Source organism: Drosophila arizonae, chromosome 5 (genome assembly GCF_054131065.1).
Source record: "Drosophila arizonae isolate 15081-1271.41 chromosome 5, UAZ_ARI_1.0, whole genome shotgun sequence".
Taxonomy (NCBI): domain Eukaryota; kingdom Metazoa; phylum Arthropoda; class Insecta; order Diptera; family Drosophilidae; genus Drosophila; species Drosophila arizonae.
Genome location: NC_142925.1, coordinates 2,487,129 through 2,508,297, shown reverse-complemented (window position 1 = coordinate 2,508,297; position 21,169 = coordinate 2,487,129). Strand labels below are relative to the sequence as shown.

The following is a 21,169-nucleotide window of genomic DNA, read 5'->3' as shown; positions in this document are numbered from 1 at the left end:
TATATATAAACTCAATATCATTTGTCAAAGGAAAAAGTTCATAATTAAACAAACACAAAAACGGAATATTCAATAAATGTTCACATAATTCCGTGGAAGAAGAAGCAGCAGCAAAAGCAATGAGCATTATAAATGAAAAGCAGAACAACGATAATCGCTTTTCTTCTTCTTTTTTTTTTTTTGGCCCTCCCCAAAACGCAAAAAAAAAGGAAATTATTTTGAAAGAAAATCATATTGAGAAAGACGAAGTAAGGAGGAAGGAAGCCGGCCACAGTTGGGATGCGAGGAACCATTAAGAGCTGGCATTAATAGACAGGCGACGCATACTAATCCAATAAGCCTGCAGTGTCTTGGGTGGCCAGTACCAGCTTATATATAATATAATGCTACCCCTTTATAAATATATACATATATATCACCCTTAAGAGTTGCAGGAAAGCGCCCCTAAAAAATTGGGAAAGCGTAAAACGCCTCGCTGAGCGCGCAGCATCAAATCTGCGAGTTGGAAAAACAATAATTATCCTTGTAAAAATAATAAAAATAAAGACAATGGAGCTCGTTCCCTGGCGCACTTAATTAGAAAACGTTTAATGCCCGCGCAGCGCAGCGCAGCTTCACGTTCTTCGTTTGTCCTCTATCGTCTTTCGCGCTGCTCCCCCGCCCCATCGAGAGGACAACAGAACGAAACGAAGAAGCCATCGAATTCGAGTTTTTGGCCAGACAAGGAACCAGGACTCTGCCAAACTATGAAATCGCTATGAAATTTATATGCTTTCTAAACTTTTTGCATTCGCTCAGGAGCTGCTCCTGTTACACCCTCTCCAACTCCCTCTCTCTCACTCTCTCTCTCTATTTCTCCCCCTTATATAAAGCTATTCTGCTCTGCGGTTTCTGGCTGGTCGAACTGTAAGAACTTTCAATTGCTTGAGCTTCTGTCGCTGGCTCTTCCTCTTATTTCTTGTAATTTTCCAAATAATTTAGTTTGTGCGCTCTATAGTTGAGTTATGTTAAGCCACAATCATAATTTATTTCTAAGCTAAATTAATTTTATGTAGGTATTCCTAATTGAAGATATATAAAGGGGGAAAGGAATACCTTTCCCTATATAATTATATGTGACTCTTTCATTGAATGGCAACGAGTTCGAATTCCTTGAGTTTCTTGGTAAAAATTACTTTAAGATGGTATGATATTAAAAGTTTTATCTTGAATGGTCGAACTTGGTAACGTTTCCATCAAAAAACGATATTTTAGTAGAAACTCCCATATCTCAAATTCTGTTAAATATAGATTGTTTATACATATATTGTAAGCCACTTTCAACATCCAATATTTTTTGAGAAAGTAAGAAAATTTTTATTTACTTTTGCATTTCTTCTATGTATGCCGTATATATGTTTACCTATACCAATCCTCTAAAAGCAAACTTCCTATCTCAAGCCTCGTCCAATTAGAAAAAATGAAATCAATTTATAAACTTTGACTTGTATTAATTAAAAGTAGCAGGGCAGAGGGAATAATTTCCAAAGTTAATGCCCAGCAATAATTGCAATTAAAAAGTTGATGCAGGCAACATCAATATATTGGCATTTACTGTCTGCATATCCCTCCGTTTGATACGCCCAACTCAAGCCAATTTTTTTGATAATGCGCCATGACAAGTCCCAGATGATATCGGAATCACAACAGAACAAGCGTGTCAAACCGCAAAAAAAAAAAACACAAACTGACTCAATGTATGAATATATTAAATTATGAAATAGAAAAACCAGAAAATGCCGGAAATATCAGAAAATCCCAAAAAGCAAAAAAACAAAGCGAGTTTGGGTAGTCCACTTCGTATCAGGGGGAAGTTTTCCCACTGTTAAGAGTGGCAACAATGCGACGAAGCGTAAGAAAAATTAAAAGGGTCACTTTACAGGGACTTAAATGCTTTTTAAACAGCATAAAACACAACAACAACAACAACAACAACAAAATGAGATGAAAAGTAAGGAAAATAAATTCATATTTGAGACCATTTCGCTGGGTGGGTGAAATGTGGGCTTAGACCAACGGCTGCCACAATGTTTGTTCGTGATAAAAACAGCAGCAAAAAAAAAAAAAAAATTAAAATAGGAAGAAGAAGAAGAGGAAGCTCGCTCACTCGCCAGCCGCTGTTTACAAACATAATCGCTGAAAAATTAAGTTTTTGAAATTGCTTTTTAAATTAGCTGCTTATGCAGCTATGAAATATTGCCAAGGCACTTTGCTCATAACTCAGCGAGGCTTTCCGAGAGTAAAGCAACTTAATACGAAGCCTACTCAAGGCGTTGCAAATCATCTATGAGATTAACAAGAGTGCATCGTAGGACGAAGAAGGGACATAAAGAAATCATATGTATATAATAAATAGTCTTCATTTTAAGCGGTTTCAATTCGTTTAAGCTCAAATATATTTGCATGAGAATCACATAGAAGGGCAAATGTAGCTAAATTCAAAAGAAACGAAGATAATGAAGATCACATAGAAATACCTCATTGACCTTAAATTCAACTTAAACGAAAAGCAAGATAAAGCTAAATCTATTTTCTTATGAGAATTGCATAGAAAGGCAGAAAAGCCCAAGTAGGTATTAGTTAAATTAATGAGCATCTCGTAGAGAGGTCAACAATCAATCTCCTTAAGCATTTAAGCTCCGTTCCAATTAAAACCAAATTCTATCTGTCTCTCTCTCTCTCTCTCTTTCCCTTTCTAAAAATGTATAAAATGGGGTAAAATTACAATAAAAAAGAAATCAAAACGTGATTTTTCGTGGTTCAGCAGGGTCAACCCTGTGCTGGATTAAGCCACAAGCTTAGAATGTTTAAGTGGGCATGGACAAGGATACTTACAAACGGATGCACCAAACAATCAGAAAAAAAAAAAACAACAACAATAACAGAAAAAAAACATGCCTAAGCCCTATCCCAAGTTAAGAAAAGAAAAAGGACGATTTCAAATGTAATGGAGAAACGTTCACGCTCTATGGCGACAGCCCCGGACCAAGGCACGTCTCTAATTGAGCAAATGCGGCGACTCGGCTTCGCGTAAAAAGTAAGAATTAAAAACGAAAGAATGGTTCAAAAAAATACGAAGATATATATAGATGTAGAACAGCAAATAAAGCCAGTAAAAACTTTGAGGCCGAGTGCAAACGATTGCAAAATACTCGCTATAAAAATGCGGAGGATATTAATGTTAGTTTTCGACTCCTAAATGAATGATCATATGAATGGATATAAATATAAAAAGTCCTACTTAAGACCCAAAAAAAAAAAAAACTCAAAGGTCCTAGATTTAAGACTTTGAAGGATACAGTTTCTTATTCCAATTTGAGATTATATTATACAGATGGATCATATAACTTATAAATCGAGTTATAAAAGAGCTCAACATTTCGTAAAACCTGCTAGTCGTTTAAGACTTTGGGATAACGTTTTCTCCGGTATTCCAAGTTTAGTCATACAGATGGAAAGAAAAGTCGTATAACAAATCAAAGCAGTCTAACAAAACTAATATACTCGTTTCACATCTCTGGCGAGTATAAATACCACCACAATGGACAAAGGACTCGAGCGGTTTGTTTGCCGCTCCTAAGCTTATTTTTTTGCCGAGTGGCAAGTGCCACGCCCCCGCACACCGCCCACACCCTTCACCATTGCCAGCTATAAGAAGCGTAAAAATGTGAGCGAAAAAGAAATCAAAAAATAAAATGTGAAATGTGAAAGGAATTAAAAATGGACGTTGGCGTTGGCGTTGGCGTTGGCTAAACAAAACAAATGGAAAGCCAGCCAACAGCAGAACCAGGCAGGCCACACTCCCTCCGCTACCCCCGCCCCACACTGAACAATACAATTGCCAATGCGCTGGCTACGCATAATCCTTTTCAACTTTCGTCCTGCAGCTCATTATGCGCGCCCAATGCCAATTTTAATGGCCCAAATCCGGACTCCGGCGCTATTGTGTGGAAAAACTACGCTGCTTTTTTGATTAATTATGTGCCGAATATGAAGGGTACTCCAGAATGGTTGAAATAACGGCAATGTTAGCTTGTTTTAGCTGTGAAATTTAGCTATTGAAATAATGTGTTTACGGCTAAGTGGAGCTAAGGCTGAGATATATAAATATAGAAGTTAATATATTATTAAAAAATTATTTTTAGCTATACACAATTTTTAGCTAAAAATAGCAGGTACCTAATTTTTCAGCTTCAGCTAAATATAGCAGCTAAGACTTGTTTTGGCTCGAGCTAAATATAAAACAAAATTTTTACAATAAATAATGTTGATCTTGTACTAAAAATAGTTAAATATTAATATATTACATATTATATTATTATATAGATATTAATTGTTTAGATATATTTACATCATTTTTCAGTCTAGACTTGCCCAGTATTTTAAACTCCAACAGCCCTAAGCTTTAGCTCGTTTATTTGCTTCACATCAAATTTAGCTCTTTATAGCTATTTTTCGGGTCTTTCTCTTAACACTCGTCGTTTTTGAGCATATTTCAACTGAAGTAGCTACATTCCCCCCACCCGAAACGCGTACAAGTAATCGCTGCATTGTCTATTTTGACATTTGCTCTCTCTCCTGCCTTTCTGGGGCTTTGGTTTGGGTGATTAGGTCGGACGCACCTTGTCTGACCGAATAGAAGTCGCCACGCGGCCACTGCTGCCTGCTGCCCGGCCAAAAATTTATCAAATGCGTAATGAGCGCACGTGAGTTGCATGCCACATGGCCCAGAGTTCAGGGTTGGGTCAGCAAGCGAAGCTTATGCTACTTTTTTTCTATCTCCCACTCTCTCGCTCTCTCTCTCTCTCTCAGCAGCCGACGGCTCGCCTGTTAATTACAACTTAAATTGACAGCAAAATTGGCCTGGCTAAATTGTGGGTTTTAGCATGCGGTCGGCATATTAAGCGCGACTCCAGCTGCTGCACAGACAAATGAAGACCCTTAAGACCTACTTAACTCTGAAAATAAAAACCAAAAAAACAGAAAAAAGAAACTGAGCCTAAAAAATCCAAATTAGTCAAAAGCATGTGGGGTTGGGAGGTCATACAGTATTTAACCCTAATTTGACACACACTCCTGGGAGGAAGTCACAAATAAATACACATATATGTTTAGCAGGGGTTAAAAAAAGCCGAAGCAGAGACAGCAGTTAGAAACGTATGCTACATGCCGTTATGTCAGGCAATATCAATAGACGCCGACAGCCAGCAAAGGGGTTGAGCGGAAACGGAAATCACAAGCAAAGTGCTGACATGTGCCGTGCGTTCACACACATGTCGAACAGTATATGTGTGCGTGTGTGTGTGTGATGTGTGTGTTGTGGGTGTCAAGTTCCTTTTCACGCGCAAATTGAGTGCTTAAGCGGTTTAGTTGGCAGTTGGGCGCGCTTACCCGGAAACTGACGTAGGCGTGCATAAGCCGCAGCATTCGTCTTGGCATTACACTTAAGAGCAGCCATACACAGAGAAGGAGAGAGCGAGAGAGGGAGACATTTCGCATGTTTATGGAGATTGTGACTGCCCAAATAGAAATGTTGCCTTGAGCCACGCCCCATGCATTTGAAATTCATAGCGATTTACGTGATTTGCAAAATATTATTTATTGTCAACGCTAGCTAAATGTGTGTGCGTGTGTGTGTGCTGGCAGCGATAAGGCCAATGCCATTTGCATACGGCATACAAAAGGAAGCGCGTTGCGGAAATAAAAATCGCTAACAAATAGCAGCAGCAGCAGCAGCGGCAGCAGCGAGTCGCGTGCCAGCCGCATAATTTGCAGTTGTCTTTATATTGTGGCATACTTACAGGCGGCGCACAAAAGTGCCACACACACACACATAGGGAAAGAGTGAGAGATAAAGCTGGCAACACGCTGCCTCATTTGTTGTTATTTATGCTGAGCCTTGGCATTGGGAATACCCGCCGCCTCACACCCGCCCAATGCGAATACGAAGCACATTTGTGCTGCAATTACAGCTGTGTGCGTGTGGGTGTGTGTGTGTGTATGGCAGCTGTGCCTCGTATGCAAACATCTCATAATAATAAACATGCCCGGGCGCAACTTCTTTTCGATTTTTTTTCTCTTTTTATGGCCGCTCAATTGATACAAGAAATTATGTTTTTGATTTTTATTGCGCTGCCAAACATATGATGTTCATACAAACACATACTCACACGCACACCAATTATATAGCTGCCTTTGCATATGGCGGGATTATATATATAAACATTTCCATTTGGCCTCGCTCGAAGAAGAACTTCAAACTCAAATTTAATAAGCATTGCTTTCACATTTCACATTTCACTCTCACTCCGACTCTGACTTCGACTCCAACTCCGACTCTCTAGCTGCTCTCGTAAGCCACATATGTGGCTAGGGTTTATGATATTCACATCTACACATTTATAAGCAATGCAAATACACAAATAAAAGGCAGCGAGACATGAATACAATTGATTTTGCTTATTTTTCTTTATCGGCAACCCCTAATTGGGCAGCAAAGCAGCCTTAAGGGATATCTAATAGTCGCATAACTGGGCGCTTAGTTAAGCAAATTCTGTATAGTCATACAAAATTCGAAATATTATTACAAGAATAATTTTCAAACAAAATTCTTAGCTGACACCTATTGTAGGGTATTTAAAAATCCTATTGCACAAGTAATTTACATAGAAATTATTAATTATGTTGGCGATTCTTAAAATTCTTGAATTCGTGAATTCTTCATTGAGCAGTCCGCTGATATATTTGACAGGGTATGTATTAGTCAGAGAACAATGATAATGAGGCGAGCTACTTAGCAGAGACTAAAAGTAAATTCAAGAATCTACGACTATTATATACCCTGCGATAGGTATCTAACAGTCGCCTATTCTCCAACTAGCCATTCTCGTTTCATTTCAATTGATGCTGACTACAAAAGCTCACCCGCTGAGAGAGCGCTAATCGCTTATCGTTTACGATCTGTAGCTGAGTCTGGGCTATAGCTTCAGAGCATTCGGTTCGCATCGGGTGATACCAGATATAAGGTTTTATATTTCATTAATTTTTTTTTTACTTTTTTTTTTTTTTTTTTTTTTTTTTTTTTTTTTTTTGGAGGGTTGATTGAATCAGACGCCCAACCACAGAGACAAACAGCGGGGGTTAAAAGGCAAATCAACGCAGTCGATTGATTTTGCTGGCAAACACTTGGACTAGGGGGAGGCTGATCTATAGATATGCATATGCAAATTGAAGATATTATAAACATTTACACTTTCCAGCAGCCACACACCACAAATTGATATAGATATATAGAGCGCAACAAGGTTACGCTTAAATATTGATTGACAATATTTCCGTATCGATAGAGCTGGTAGCTGTATGGGTCTATATACCGAGTACTTTGATACACTATAACTGGTTACCTGTAAACATCTTTATTATTATTATTATTATTATCATTATATGATAAAAATATTTTAATATTTTTATATTTAATCAAACAAAAGTTTTTTTTTTTTAATTTAAAAAAAAGAAGTGTTTTAAAAAATCTCAAAAATATCTTTAGTACTATAATAAACTGCCAGTTAACATTAAGAAATGAATTCTAAAAATATATATATGAAAAATATATAAAAATTTTGAATCCAATTTTTCAACAAATCAAAAATTTCACACAACAGTAAAAAAATATAAATTAAATGAATTTAAATTTAAATTTAAAATTCCAATTCCTGCAAAAATTGTACATAGAACTCAAACTACTCTATTCTACTCAATAATAAACTCTTTAGGCACATTTTTGAAAACTTTTCAGCATTTTCCCATCAAATTTCACCTTGATAACCCTGGCTATACACATATGTGTTTCTTAAATGATACTTTTGAATTTGTCTGTGATCCAAGTGCAAGCACCGCCTGGCAAATCTAATAAAGAATTCTGTGCTCTGCACACACACTGTCAAGTCGACGGCTTGGAAATTGATGTCACTGACACAGTCACACACACACACACATAAACAATGCTGAATTGGAATTAGCTTTTGAAGACGCGACTCGACTTCCATTCGCTTTGAAGGCGAGGCACTCATCTACTCAACTGCTCAGCTACAACTTGGAGCAGATTTCCACAGATAATACAAATCCAGCGCTTAGCTTAGTTTAGTATGGCTACGCTTACGGTTACGATAATATCGTCGTCGTCGTCGTGTTAAAGACGAACTATAAGTCGCTGATCTAATCTACAATTTGTGGTGTGAAACAATTTAAATCAGTGAAAAATCTGTGGCTCGCTAAAGTGCTAATTCCCTAATTTAAAAGTAAATTTATGCTCGGTATATACTATATATTCTATATAGTATGTGCATATATAGAGAGTGATATTCGTATAGCATATATATTATGATTCAAGCCCAACATAATCAAGATAAAGTTCAAGTGATAAGCAGCGCAAAAATTTAAATATGCTAAGTGAATTGTGGCGTCGACAATAAACACACAAGTGAACATGCGAGCATCATATATACTGTATACGAATGTATAGTCTATATACTGTATATACATATCTACCCACCTACATATGTACATTACATGCATTAAATAATAGAACACGTTGAGCACACCTACACACACTCACACTCACACTAACGCGCGCTCGGCTCTTGAAAATCAAAATAATAATAGAAAGAATGAGCATGGGCATGGGAATGCAAAAAGTTGGACAGAGATAGAGAATGAGCGAGATAGAGCGTGAGCGATAACAAGAGAAAGAGCTCAAAGCGACTAGCGCCTAGAACTCTACTAGATTATAGTTGATGTAGTAAACATATCTGGAAAATTTAGAAAACAAAATACAGCTGTTATCTACGACGAGCTAAACATTAAATACCCTGGAATTTATGCACTATATAATAAGACAAAGCAGATCTTGTTACGTACGAATAACAATAGAAAGACGGAGGAATGGGAAGTGGAAGAAAAATATAAGAGAACATGAGAGAGAGAGAGAGAAAGAAGAGCGGTACAAGAAAACGAGAAAGAAAGACTAATATTATAGTGGGAAGAGCGAATATGACAGCAATATCAAGAGAGACGGTGAAAGAGGAGAGAGAAAATGAGTGAGAAAGAGAAAGACAGATAGAGCAGCGAAAATGATAGCGATATGAAGAGAGACAAATTGAGAGAGAGATGGGAAATAAAAATAAGAGGAAAGATATATAGGTAGAGAAACAGAGAAAGAGACATCGAGAATCAGTGTGGAACAAAGAGAATGATAGACAATGAAGAAGTTATTCAGATAAAGTAAGGCACAAGAGAGAGACAGATAAAGTTAAAAAGTCATAAACTGAGAAAGAAAAGAGAACAAAGATAAAGAGAGAGAGAGAGAGAGAGAGAGAGAGAGAGACAGATATTTAAATTAAGCAAAAGGATTTCAGCCATATATTGTAATAAAGATAGATAGAATTAGATATTCGTACTACTTGAATTGCCTCACTTATTACTTGAACAACTGCGATATAAAGCGAATTTCTAAGAAATGCCCATGAAAAATGCAACTATATAAAACATATACAATTTAATATTCACAGTTATAAAGATATTTTCAATTATATGCTTCTTTATTTTCAAACAATTAAATGAATTTGCAAAAATGAAAGTAAACAAAAGTCTGTCGAATGCTAAGCCACAAGCCAAACAATGATAAGGCAAGAAAACAAAACTTATCAAGAGCATTATCACAGATGAAACTATGTATACACATATAAATGGGTGTATGTGTGTGTGTGTGTGTGTGCTTACATACGATCAGCTACAACTCTTATCACTACTCTGTTACAGCTTCATCAATTTTTGTTCTACAATAGTCATAGTTAGCCCAAAAAAAAAAAAAAAAAAAATGGAGACAGAGATTTTGTTTCATTGAAATTTATTTATCTTCATATCTTTCGCTCAGCAAAAATGATTGAAGATTCTGGCATGAGGTGAAAAGCCCAATAAAAGATAATCTTTTAATAACAAGCGACGCACAAGCGGCCAGGCAGCTTGATAGACGCTGTGCCAACAAGACCCAGCCAAACTGTCAACAAAGTGTGTTCGCTCAGTCGGATAGACAGCGAGTGTCCACTGGGCGCAGTCAGAGTGAAGAACTTAAGTTAAGATCACACGTAATTTGGGCACAACATGCCATTCGATCCGCAAATGGTGATGCGTGCGGTTGCTCTACAGCATCAACTAACGGCAGAGCGCAACGATTGCAGTCACTAAACCAAAAACACAAAAAAAACAAAAAACAAAAAACTAAATAAAATAAAATAAAAAACCCTAAGTCAAGCCCAAGAGCAAGTCGGAGCTAATTGCTCGTGAAAGTTTTTTATTTTGACAATTAAGAATTATTGTGCATATCAATTATTGCGGCTCTGTGTGTGTGGGTGTGTGCCTCAGCCGGAAGAATTCAATGTGCTGCTAAAAAAAAGAAAACCGACATAAAAAACAAAATTAAGACATACTAAAGTATTCAAAATAAAATGGTGCAAGGCGAGGCGCCCGTCGAGGGACGGGTCACAGCTCGCAGCGATGAGCAGCCGGAGGAGGCGACAGCTGCTGCAGCGGAAGCCCCCGAGGAGCTCCACAAGCTGCTCAACAATGGCAATGCCCACGAGACGACGGACAACAAGAGCAACAAAGGCGCCCAGGCACGCATCAAGGCCAAGTTAAAGCGCGAAAAGTCCGAGCAGGATCGCCTCATGACCGAGGAGATCAACAAGCTGCTCAACGATATGCCGCTGGAGAAGAATGTGACATGTGGCTTTTGGTTCCTTCGCGGCACTTTCTTTCAGCGGTAAGGCCGAGTAAGCGCCGACCTGCATCTAAATCCTAATCGAACATAAATAATTCCCAGCTTCGCCAATCAAACTGCCTACGTCTTGCTCTATGGCATCGTCGGATGCATTTTCTCAATGACGTACGCCTACTTTAATGGCACCATAACCACGATTGAGAAACGCTTCAAGATACCCTCGAAGAACACGGGCATCATATCGGTGGGCAACGACATTAGCCAAACCTTGGTCTCCGCCGTGCTGGCCTACTATGCGGGCAAGGGTCATAGGCCGCGTTGGATAGGATTTGGTAAGATCTACAAATGATGCCAGCAACATCTTCTACCTCATTTCTGACATTTCCCCCAGGTCTATTGACTATCGTTCTATTCTGTCTGATGACCACCTCGCCGCATTTTCTTTACGGTCCGGGCGAGGATGCTCTGGCCTTGACCAAGGAGTTTGGGGCACTGCCCGACGAGAATGCCACCATGGAGGCCATAGAAGAGCAGCGATCGAAGACCTTGTGTCGCCTCTCGGGAGGTGGCGCAGAGTGCGAAGTGGGCGAGGGAAATTTCGCACCACAAGTTTTGCTGTTTGTCGCCCAGTTCATATCTGGCATCGGTGGCTCCCTCTACTACACTCTGGGCGTTTCCTATATGGACGATAATACGAAAAAATCCAAGACTCCAGCTTTGCTCAGTAAGTTCTTAAACGATTTGTCTCATAATAATGACGGGCGCTCCAGTGGATAGTGCGCAGATCACATATCTTATGGCTTTACGACTCCAATAAAAGAACGGGCGTCGTGTTGGTCTGCGAGATAAGTGAGGAGATTACTCCTCAGTAAACAGCCAGAAGTACTGCTTCCGTTTCTTATCACTCGTTTAGTTATAGCTCGAATGATAGAGCAGAATTAATTATCTTCTTGAGACTAATCAGGTTTTTGATGAAAGACATGATATAATTTTAAGAAAACGTAAAAGAAGTTAGGGATATTCCCTTTAAAATTAATGTATGTGTGGAAATGAAAGATCCTTTGGCATACCTATGAAGTTCAAGAAAAAAGAATCGAGGAAAAATATGAAAAATACTAAATTATCCTAATTAGAATATTTTAAAAGGAATATTTAAACACTGAACTATTTTAAGCAATTCTAGAAAGGAAATAATTAGATCATTATTACGAAAACTTCTAACAATTTTATGCAACTAGACTACTAGACTAGAGACTGAAAGACTAAACACAAAATGCAGAGCTAGACCAGAAAAGAAGACTTTAAACTCCAGTTTTGTTTACCCCATTTTACCATCTGAAAAAAGACAGTCCAAACACATATATACCCCATTTGACGCTCTGAGCAAAGTATTCAAATTTCACTCACCCATCTCAGTTTTATGATTGTTTTGTCTTGTTTTTTTTTTTGCAGGTCTCTCGTACTTTTTGCGAATGCTGGGACCAGCTATTGGCTATGCTCTGGCATCCTTTTGTCTGCGCCTGTATATCGCACCGCAACTGCATCCGGTTATCAACAACAAGGATCCACGCTGGCTGGGCGCTTGGTGGTTAGGCTGGTTAGTCATGGGCGGTCTGTTATCATGCTCGGGCATCTTTTTGTCGATGTTTCCCAAGGAGCTGCCCCGCGCCGCCGCCAGACGCATGGTGGAGGAAAAACGACGACGCGAACGTCACTCGCTCAAGCAAAAGGAGAGCACTGAGAAGGAGAAGCTCACAGCAGATCTGGAAGCGAGAGCTGAGCAATCGGCAACAGAGCAAAAGGCTTCGTTCAAGGATATGCTGGTCACGTTCCGGCGTCTGACCACCAACAAGACGTACATGTGCAACACGCTCTCGAACATCTTCTATCTGATTGGGTATACGCCGTTCTGGATATTTACGCCCAAGTACATCGAGGTGCAGTACAAGCAGTCGGCAGCCACCTCCAGCATGGTCACGGGCACTGTGGCCCTAGCCTTTTCCGCCATAGGCGTACTGCTCTCCGGTTTCATCATATCCCGCTATAAGCCCAAGGCTCGCTACATGGCCGCATGGAATGTGATCTGTGCCGTTCTGGTTGTCGCTGGCGTTGTGACCTATGCATTCATTGGTTGTCCGGATAACGAACGCTCGGTCATTGTGAATATTCACAATAGCGCTGTGAATGACAGTGTCACCTGCAATTCGGCCTGTTCCTGTGACTATGTCCGCTACTCTCCCGTCTGTGGCGAGAATAGCATGACCTATATATCCGCCTGCCATGCCGGCTGCAAGATGGAGCACGTACGACCCGATGGCAAAAAGGTACTTCGAAATGGAGCCTGTCTATTTCTGTGTCTATAGTTTCTACTGTTTTCTGTAGGTCTTCTATGACTGCTCCTGCATACCGGGCACAAGAAATAGCACCTTCAATCGCCTTACTCCACTGGATTTGGCTAATGAGGCGAACAGTAGAGATCTAACGGGTAAAGCGCTGGAAACTGCCTCATCCATGGAATACTTGGAGGTAAGTTTTGTATACTAAAAAGTACGAGGGAGATTTGTTTTCTCAATGGATCTAGAGTACTTTCCTATTCATTTTCGTATGTTTTCCGATATTCAAGAAACAAGTAAATATTATTTGGCATTCCTAGTCAATCAATCAATCACTACCAGATAAGGATCCCTATAAACTCATTCCCATATTTGCTCTCTCTTTTTCAGCAACTCGCCGCTGGTCAGGCCACGCCAGGCGCATGTCCTGTCAACTGTTGGACGCAGTTCATCGCGTTTCTCTCAGTGATGTGCTTTCTAAAATTCATTGGCGCTGCGGGCAGAGCATCCAATTTCCTAGTATCGGTTCGATGTGTGCCAGAAAAGGATAAGACGGCGGCCATGGGCTTTGGCATGATGCTATGCTCGATGTTTGCCTTTATACCGGGACCCATATTCTTTGGCTGGATCTTTGATCGCATGTGCCTGGTGTGGGGTAAAACGTGCACGAACAAGGGCAACTGTTGGCTCTACGATCCAGAGTCCATGAGGTGAGTTCTATACATACTATATGATTATTGATTGATCTCTTATTAATCGCATTCGATTTAGATACACGCTCAACTTTACGGCAGCTGTTTTCATTAGCCTGGGCGCTATCTTCGACTTTGGTGTCTGGTATTATGTGAAAGATCTTAAGATATTCGACGAGGAGGTCAAGGAAGTCGAAATGCAAATAGTGCAGCACGAGGAGGAGGTCAATGCAGAAAAGAATACCGAAATATAAGTTACTAGAATAATTTATAAAAACAAACAAAAAACAAAAAAAAAAAAACAAAACAAAAGAAAATACTAACTAAACATATATCTATATATATTTGTAAGATAATGTTATCTTTAAGCTAAAGATTGTGAGTGATTTTGGTGCCTATATATGCGAGATTTTAATTATTGCGAGTCTGTCGGAATAATAAACTATTATGACGGCTAAGATCGTGTGATAAATGCAACCGTCAAGGCTCTTATTTCACTATAGTAACATACGTACAGTGGTCACACGTTAAGCTAAACCGCTAAGAAATTCCAAAGAATTCTTTATGAAAATCAATAAATTTACTTAGTGATAATGTAACATATTATCTATTTATATGAAAAATTTTAGGTATTAATAGAGACATTGCAAAGCGACATCTTTAGCGAGTATCTACTGTTTTTATCGTCTTTATTTAAATAATCTACATAAAAGTCGGGCAGACAGTGCATAAAGCATATGTACAGAAGCCTAGACAACTTATCTTAAAATTAAGTTTTCGCGTGGGATCACGTTAATTACAAGACTTTATAGCTATTATATAGATATAGACAGTGGTTACATGTTGTGCATAATTATAGTTGCACTTTATGAACTTTAGAAATTGCCAAAGTTCAGTTTGGCTCTGTAGTTCGACAATGGCAGATGAGGCGAATGAAGTGACTGAATTCCTGAAAGCTCCCAATGACAAAAAGGATGCGAAACGGGAGCTACCCACCTCAGATACCCAATGTGGCTTTGGTATATTCAAAGGACCACGCATTCAACGGTATTTTCATAAGGAAAACATTTCTCTTTTAAGTTTTCATGTAATTACCATTATAGCTGGGCCACGGAGCACATGTTTATGGTGCTGTTCGGCATCGCCGGCTGCTTTATAGGCATGGCATTTTCCTATTTCAATGGCACGATTACAACGCTGGAGAAACGCTATAAGATACCCACTAAGACATCGGGCATCATAACAGTGGGCAACGATATAAGCACAACGTTGAGTTGCGCCTTCTTAGGGTACTACGCGGGTCGCGGACATCGACCGAAATATGTTGCTCTAGGTAAATCCCTCATTCCCTGCTTTTCTCTCTCTCCCAATCTTCCTTTATGTCTCATTCTCTTTCTCTACAGTCTCCCTATCAATCTCGCGCTGTGTGTTTTCTTTTCTCTCTCTCCTATCCTATCTCTCTCTTTCCCTCTCTTTCTTTCTTTTTATCCCTCCTCCCGCCTCTCCTCTCTAGTAATCCAGTTGTCTGCTTTCCTCAATCTGTTCTACTTCCTCTCTACTTAGCTCTCTCTTAATCGGTATCTCCCAATCTCTCTTACTACTTCTCTTTCTCTCTCTCTCCACATTCCTCTTTCACCCTATATATCCCTATATATCTCTCTCTTTTGGTACATCTTCTTCTCCATTCTAATATTCTATTTCTATTCCAAGGGCTTCTCATCTTGGCGATCTTCTGCCTGCTGATGGCATCTCCCCATTTCATCTACGGCGCTGGCGAGGATGCTATAAAGCTCACCCACGAATATTTGAATACAAGTGTTTTTAATGCCACCCAGGAGGATCCCACACTCTGTCAATCCCGATTGCCCGACTGTGTGCAGAGCGCGAGTGAATGGGCGCCCATAATTTTGTTGTTCGTGGCGCAATTTATATCTGGAATCGGATGTTCACTCTTCTACACACTGGGTCTATCCTATATGGATGACAATTCAACCAAGTCCAAGTCACCGGCGATGCTTAGTAAGTTTCCGATCTATTCTTCTTAAGCCTCTCTTCATTGTTTTCTCACTTTCACAGGCTGGTCTGCTTTTCTGCGCATGTTGGGTCCAGCGTTTGGCTACTCCTTGGCCTCCGTTTGTCTACGTTTCTACATAGATCCGCAACTGAAGCCGCTTATCACCAATGAGGATTCGCGTTGGTTGGGCGCCTGGTGGCTGGGCTGGATTATATTGACGATTATAATGCTGATCTCTGCCTTTTTTCTATACTTGTTTCCCAAAGAACTGCCCAGTGCTCAGGTTCGACGGTTGAAAGCAAATGGAGTCGACACTGGGGTTCACTCAGTGACAGAGTTATCCCTCGCCGATATGATGCAATCCGTCAAACGATTGGCCAAAAACAAGGTATATGTCTATAACAACATTGCCTCCATTCTCTACTTCTTCGGCTATACGCCCTATTGGATATTTACGCCCAAGTACATTGAGACCCAATATCAACAATCGGCTAGCACAGCCACCATGGCAACGGGTACAGTCGCTCTGGCCTTCTCGGCAGCCGGTGTCTTGCTCTCCGGCTATGTAATCTCCAAATACAAACCCAGTGCCCGGGCAATGGCCGCTTGGAATGGCATTGTTGATATATCTACGGTAATAGGCATCTTGTGCTATGTGTTCATCGGCTGTGCTGACAGCGATAAGGCGACATCCATGTCGCCAAGCACACCTGACAGCTGCACCGCCTCCTGTCACTGTGAATATGTGCACTACGCGCCCATCTGCAGTCCAGATAATGTTACCTATATATCTGCCTGTCATGCCGGCTGCAACAGTAAACTGAAGGATGAACTGGGTCGACTCATCTACACAGGGTGTAAGTGCATTGGCACATTGGATATCGCAAATGCTACAGAGGTAAGTCTACCAGTGCTAATTGTACACTCCCTTTGGTATGCTTAGATATAAGTAGATGTAATACTAGACTCTTATACTAACTTACTTCTAAATTGCTTACTCCAAGGTCTAAGTAATACTTACTACTATAGACCTCCAAAGCATAATCTTAACTTTAACTTGGCTTACACTCTGCATATCCAAAAAATCTTATTGTCTTTCCTCTGATCTCTCCCGTAGTACCAATATGCACGACAAGGACCCTGTCCGGTGGATTGCTATAAACAGTTTCTCATTTTCCTAGGCGTTATGTGTTTGCTGAAATTCATAGGCGCCTCTGGTAGAACAGCTAACCTATTGTTGGCCTTGCGCTGTGTGTCATCTGAGGACAAGAGCTTTGCCCTGGGTCTGGGGAATGTAATCGCCTCCATAGTCAGCTTTATACCCAGTCCCATTTTATTTGGCTGGATTTTGGATAGCTATTGCGTGGTCTGGGGCAAAACGTGCGGCAGCAAAGGCAATTGCTGGCTCTATGATACCAAATCCTTACGGTAAGACCAAAAAACTATTCGCTCATATTTACAGCTACATAAATTCTTCTTCTATGTAGCTATACTATAAATCTTTTGGCTGCTGCGTTCATATTTGCTGGCAGTTTTTGGAACATTGGCGTCTGGTATCATGCCAAAGATTTACAAATATTCGACACAGAGCCAGAAGAGGCAAAACACAAAAAGAACTCACAACAATTTGAATTAAACGAACTGTCACCTAGCGAAGTAAAATAAAAATAATATTTGATATCTAAATATTAAAAAGCTTTAGCAAATATTAACTGTAACATAAGCAAATACAAAGTCGGAGGTTAGCCGAGTGATTTGCGATTTTTCGGCTTATCAAATTTGCTCGAGATAAACAGAGTAGCACGCGAGTTTCAAAAAGGTGTTAAAGGGTGACTTTTATAATCTATGCAGTGAACTACATAAAACAATATGTAATTATAGCCGTTATCTATCTAGAACGGTACAAGGTTGTGAATATAAATTTAATGCACCCATTCAATGCAACAATAAACCCATTCCATCCAACTGTCTGTTTGTTTATGCCTCTGGCAGTTGAGCTCTCTGTCTAACAATCTCGCTATCTCTGTCTATCTGCCCTATCATATCCATTATTCCACATCAGTCTTTCCATCTCTTTGTTGCCCGTCGCTCAGTCTCTTCACCTCTCTAGCCATTCTCCAAATATGTTCCTGTCCGTCAGTCTGTTCATCTCTCTAAATCTCCATTTCTCCTGTTACTCCGGTTTTCCCGATCTCTATATTTCTACATATATCCTTACTGTCAAATGTAAAATGTCGTTTAGCTATTTATATACACCCGCTTACCAGCCAATCTAGATGGCTATACATTATCTACCTAAAAAAAGCATCTCATCTCTCATCAAAGTTGCTGGCTCATCCTCTCAAAAATTTGATATCGCGCGTGAATGCAAATGATAATGTCATTATTATACTATATTTTCGTTGACTTAACGGGGTATATATACAAGATATGGCAAAAGTTTTATTGTTGTTAAAACAATAATTGTTAGTTGATCTTTATGGATGCACAATTTGTCAACTGTTGGCCTAGATATAATGGTCTGGCAATAGTCAGCAATTAGTCGGGCTACAAGTTTTGATGGAGTCGGTTCAACAATGAGTCTCGAAAAGAAACCAGATCAAGCAGAGGAGGATCCTTTTCTCGAGAGTGTTACGCAGAACAATGGCAAGGTACGGAAGGAAAAACCTCACAAGGATATCAGATGTGGATTTTGGATATTCAAAGGATCGCTCCTACAGCGGTATGGCTATGGATAAGCTAAGCTAGGCGAGCTATAAACTGAAGATTTACTTAATTTACAGCATGGCAACGGAAAAGTCGTTTGTCTTAATCTATGGCATCGGTGGCTGCATCTTATCCATGTCCTTGGCCTATTTCAATGCCATTGTGACGACATTGGAGAAGCGCTATAAGATCCCAACACAGACATCTGGCTTGATTATAGTTGGTAACGATGTCAGCATGATGATCACATCTGTGCTGGCTGGCTACTACATACACAAGGGCCACCGTGCACGCTGGATAGCATTAGGTAAGTAGGGCATCAACTGACCCCATTAATAGTCCTTCAATTTCGTGTACTTGGCCTTTCAGGATTCTTTACGATATTCATTTTCTGCGTGCTCACCTGCTCCTTGCACTTTGCCTATGGCGCTGGCGAGGATGCCCTAAAGCTCACACGTGAATTTGGGGATTTCGAAAGTGTTGCTGAGTACACGGCGAATGCACACAAGGAGCACAAGTTATGCATGTCCGAGGAATCGGGATGCCAACAGAGTGATGGCACTTGGGTGCCGCCAATCGTTTTGTTCGTGGCCCAGTTTATAGCAGGCGTTGGCATATCCTTGTTCTGGATTGTGGGCGTCGCTTATATGGATGACAATACGGAGAAGGCGAATACGCCAGCGTTGTTGAGTGAGTTAAGAGATAAGATAAAAGACCTATCATAAAGTACCATATCGCTTACTTAAGATTATCTAACAAACACATTTATCTCATTCTCGCATCTCTCAGGCATTTCGGCTTTTCTGCGCATGCTGGGTCCAGCCCTTGGCTACTCCTTGGCGTCCGTCTGTCTGCGTTGGTATATTGAGCCGCATTTGGAGCCACTGATCAAGCCTGGCGATCCTCGTTGGCTGGGCGCCTGGTGGACTGGATGGGTCTTTCTAGCTATCATCACATTTATAATCTCCTTCTTCATGTTCATGTTTCCCAAGGAGCTGCCCAGCTCGAATGCAAGGCGTCTTCAACTAGAAGAAGCTGGCATCCAGAATCCCAAGCAGCACAAGGAGCTCTCCATGACCGACATGATGCGTTCAATCAAACGCCTGATGGTCAACAAAGTATTCATGTACAACTCCTTCGCCTCCACATTCTACTTCTTCGGCTACTTGGCCTACTGGATCTATACGCCCAAGTACATTGAGACCCAATATAGAACCTCCGCATCCATGGCCAGCATGGCGACAGGCACTATAGCTCTGGCCTTCTCTGCGGCGGGCGTGCTGCTCTCTGGCTATGTTGTGTCCAAATACAAGCCCAGTGCCAAAGCCATGGCTGCCTGGAATGGCTTCGTGGACTTCATGACTGTCGCAGGCGTTTTGTGCTATGTTGTGATTGGCTGCAAAGGCAGCGACAATTTGAGCTCCATGGCAACAGTCAGTGGCAGCTGTGGGGTCTCCTGTCACTGCGAGTATGTGCACTACGCGCCCATCTGCAGTCCCGATAATGTCACCTATATATCTGCCTGCCATGCTGGTTGCACGGGCACGGCAAAGGATCAATTCGAACGCACCTTGTACACAGGCTGTGAGTGCATTGATCCAAAGAATACAACAGCTGGCGTTGAGGTAAATTATTTGATTAGATTATTGGACCTGATCTATGATAATAATACTCTTAATTTATATTCACAGTTGCAGTATGCAGTGGATGGCGCCTGTCCCGTGGACTGCACCAACCAGTTCCTCATCTTCCTCGTTGTGATGTGCATACTCAAGCTCGTTGGTGCCAGCAGCAAGTCCACAAATCTGCTGATAGCCCTGCGCTGCATACAGCCGGAGGACAAGAGCTTTGCTCTGGGTCTGAGCGGCTTGATCAGTTCTCTGTTTGCCTTTGTGCCCAGTCCCGTCTTCTTCGGCTGGCTTCTGGACAAATATTGCCTGGTGTGGGGCAAGACGTGCAGCAACAAAGGCAACTGCTGGCTCTACGACACGGAGTCCTTAAGGCAAGCTAATGTTTTGCTCACGCAATTTGTAGCTTACTTAAATTTATTTCTATTTAAACTTCAGATACGCCTTCAACTTGACTGCAGCGTTCTTCATATTCCTTGGCGGTCTTTTGAATATTGGCGTCTACCGCAATGCCTCAGATTTGCTCATATTTGATGAGGAGCCAAATGAAACGGATCAAGCTGATAGTAAAGTCGATAGCTTTAACTTGGAAACCAAAGCCAAAGATACGGAAGCAACAAGAGATGTAGAAAAGTCTTAAGAATAATCTAATATTAATAAACTCTGTGAGTCATTAAAACAAATATTAAATGTTAAAATTATAGAAAAGATTCATTTACAAAATCATAATTAGTTTGTGAAATAGTTAGCGAAAAATTAAAAATAGAAATGTAAGTAGAGAAAAAAACTACACAGTCTATCTCTCCGTCTGTTTCTCTGCCTAAGAAAAGTAAGAGATGAAGAAGTGCTACAGAAGATCGTTTGGATTGTTTATATGTATGCAGAAGTATTCATTTGGTATTTAAAACAAAGCTAGAATGCAGAGACGCAGCAGAGAGTCTTCGCATTGGTCAGTTGAAGCTCGACTGTAAGGAGCCCTACCT

The 21,169-nt window shown here is 40.5% G+C and overlaps 4 protein-coding genes across 11 annotated transcripts in view; 3 read left to right on the top strand and 1 right to left on the bottom strand.

Annotated features, from left to right (window-relative positions):
- dve (SATB1_N and homeodomain domain-containing protein dve) overlaps positions 1-21,169 on the bottom strand; it is a 109,635-nt gene that overhangs the window by 86,510 nt on the left and 1,956 nt on the right. The gene's annotated exons all lie outside the window — the stretch shown is intronic.
- On the top strand, positions 8,153-14,155 carry Oatp58Dc (Organic anion transporting polypeptide 58Dc). Of its 7 annotated transcripts, none has more exons than XM_089470009.1 (8): positions 8,153-8,270; positions 9,971-10,855; positions 10,916-11,145; positions 11,205-11,537; positions 12,266-13,137; positions 13,196-13,339; positions 13,537-13,856; positions 13,918-14,155. In XM_089470009.1, the coding sequence occupies exons 2-8, from the start codon at positions 10,542-10,544 to the stop codon at positions 14,090-14,092; spliced, it is 2,388 nt and encodes a 795-aa protein (XP_089326135.1). In that variant the 5' UTR covers positions 8,153-8,270; positions 9,971-10,541; the 3' UTR covers positions 14,093-14,155. The 7 variants fall into 7 exon arrangements, with proteins under 7 accessions (XP_089326135.1, XP_089326132.1, XP_089326133.1 ...); XM_089470006.1 differs by having other exon boundaries at positions 8,153-8,336; XM_089470007.1 differs by having other exon boundaries at positions 8,153-8,336; positions 9,856-10,855.
- On the top strand, positions 14,560-17,560 carry LOC108614837 (solute carrier organic anion transporter family member 74D-like). Its single transcript, XM_018009058.2, has 6 exons — positions 14,560-14,885; positions 14,942-15,171; positions 15,549-15,857; positions 15,915-16,750; positions 16,970-17,280; positions 17,340-17,560. Exons 1-6 carry the CDS (start codon positions 14,707-14,709, stop codon positions 17,515-17,517), a joined length of 2,043 nt encoding a protein of 680 aa, XP_017864547.1. The 5' UTR covers positions 14,560-14,706; the 3' UTR covers positions 17,518-17,560.
- Positions 17,708-20,894, top strand: LOC108616377 (solute carrier organic anion transporter family member 74D-like). 2 transcript variants are annotated; one of them, XM_018011526.2, is made up of 6 exons: positions 17,708-18,574; positions 18,636-18,865; positions 18,928-19,248; positions 19,348-20,183; positions 20,250-20,560; positions 20,625-20,894. In XM_018011526.2, exons 1-6 carry the CDS (start codon positions 18,429-18,431, stop codon positions 20,824-20,826), a joined length of 2,046 nt encoding a protein of 681 aa, XP_017867015.1. In that variant the 5' UTR covers positions 17,708-18,428; the 3' UTR covers positions 20,827-20,894. The 2 variants fall into 2 exon arrangements, with proteins under 2 accessions (XP_017867015.1, XP_089326136.1); XM_089470010.1 differs by having other exon boundaries at positions 19,348-20,560.

Excerpts from the sequence above, each read along its gene's own strand:
- LOC108614837 (XM_018009058.2), top strand. The coding sequence starts at position 14,707 with ATGAACTTTAGAAATTGCCAAAGTTCAGTTTGGCTCTGTAGTTCGACA. Across the intron at positions 15,172-15,548 it reads ACCGAAATATGTTGCTCTAG|GGCTTCTCATCTTGGCGATC; the intron begins GTAAATCCCTCA and ends TTCTATTCCAAG. Across the intron at positions 16,751-16,969 it reads ATATCGCAAATGCTACAGAG|TACCAATATGCACGACAAGG; the intron begins GTAAGTCTACCA and ends TCTCTCCCGTAG.
- LOC108616377 (XM_089470010.1), top strand. The coding sequence starts at position 18,429 with ATGAGTCTCGAAAAGAAACCAGATCAAGCAGAGGAGGATCCTTTTCTC. Across the intron at positions 19,249-19,347 it reads GAATACGCCAGCGTTGTTGA|GCATTTCGGCTTTTCTGCGC; the intron begins GTGAGTTAAGAG and ends CGCATCTCTCAG. Across the intron at positions 20,561-20,624 it reads TACGACACGGAGTCCTTAAG|ATACGCCTTCAACTTGACTG; the intron begins GCAAGCTAATGT and ends TTTAAACTTCAG.
- Oatp58Dc (XM_089470009.1), top strand. The coding sequence starts at position 10,542 with ATGGTGCAAGGCGAGGCGCCCGTCGAGGGACGGGTCACAGCTCGCAGC. Across the intron at positions 11,146-11,204 it reads GCCGCGTTGGATAGGATTTG|GTCTATTGACTATCGTTCTA; the intron begins GTAAGATCTACA and ends CATTTCCCCCAG. Across the intron at positions 13,340-13,536 it reads CATCCATGGAATACTTGGAG|CAACTCGCCGCTGGTCAGGC; the intron begins GTAAGTTTTGTA and ends TCTCTTTTTCAG.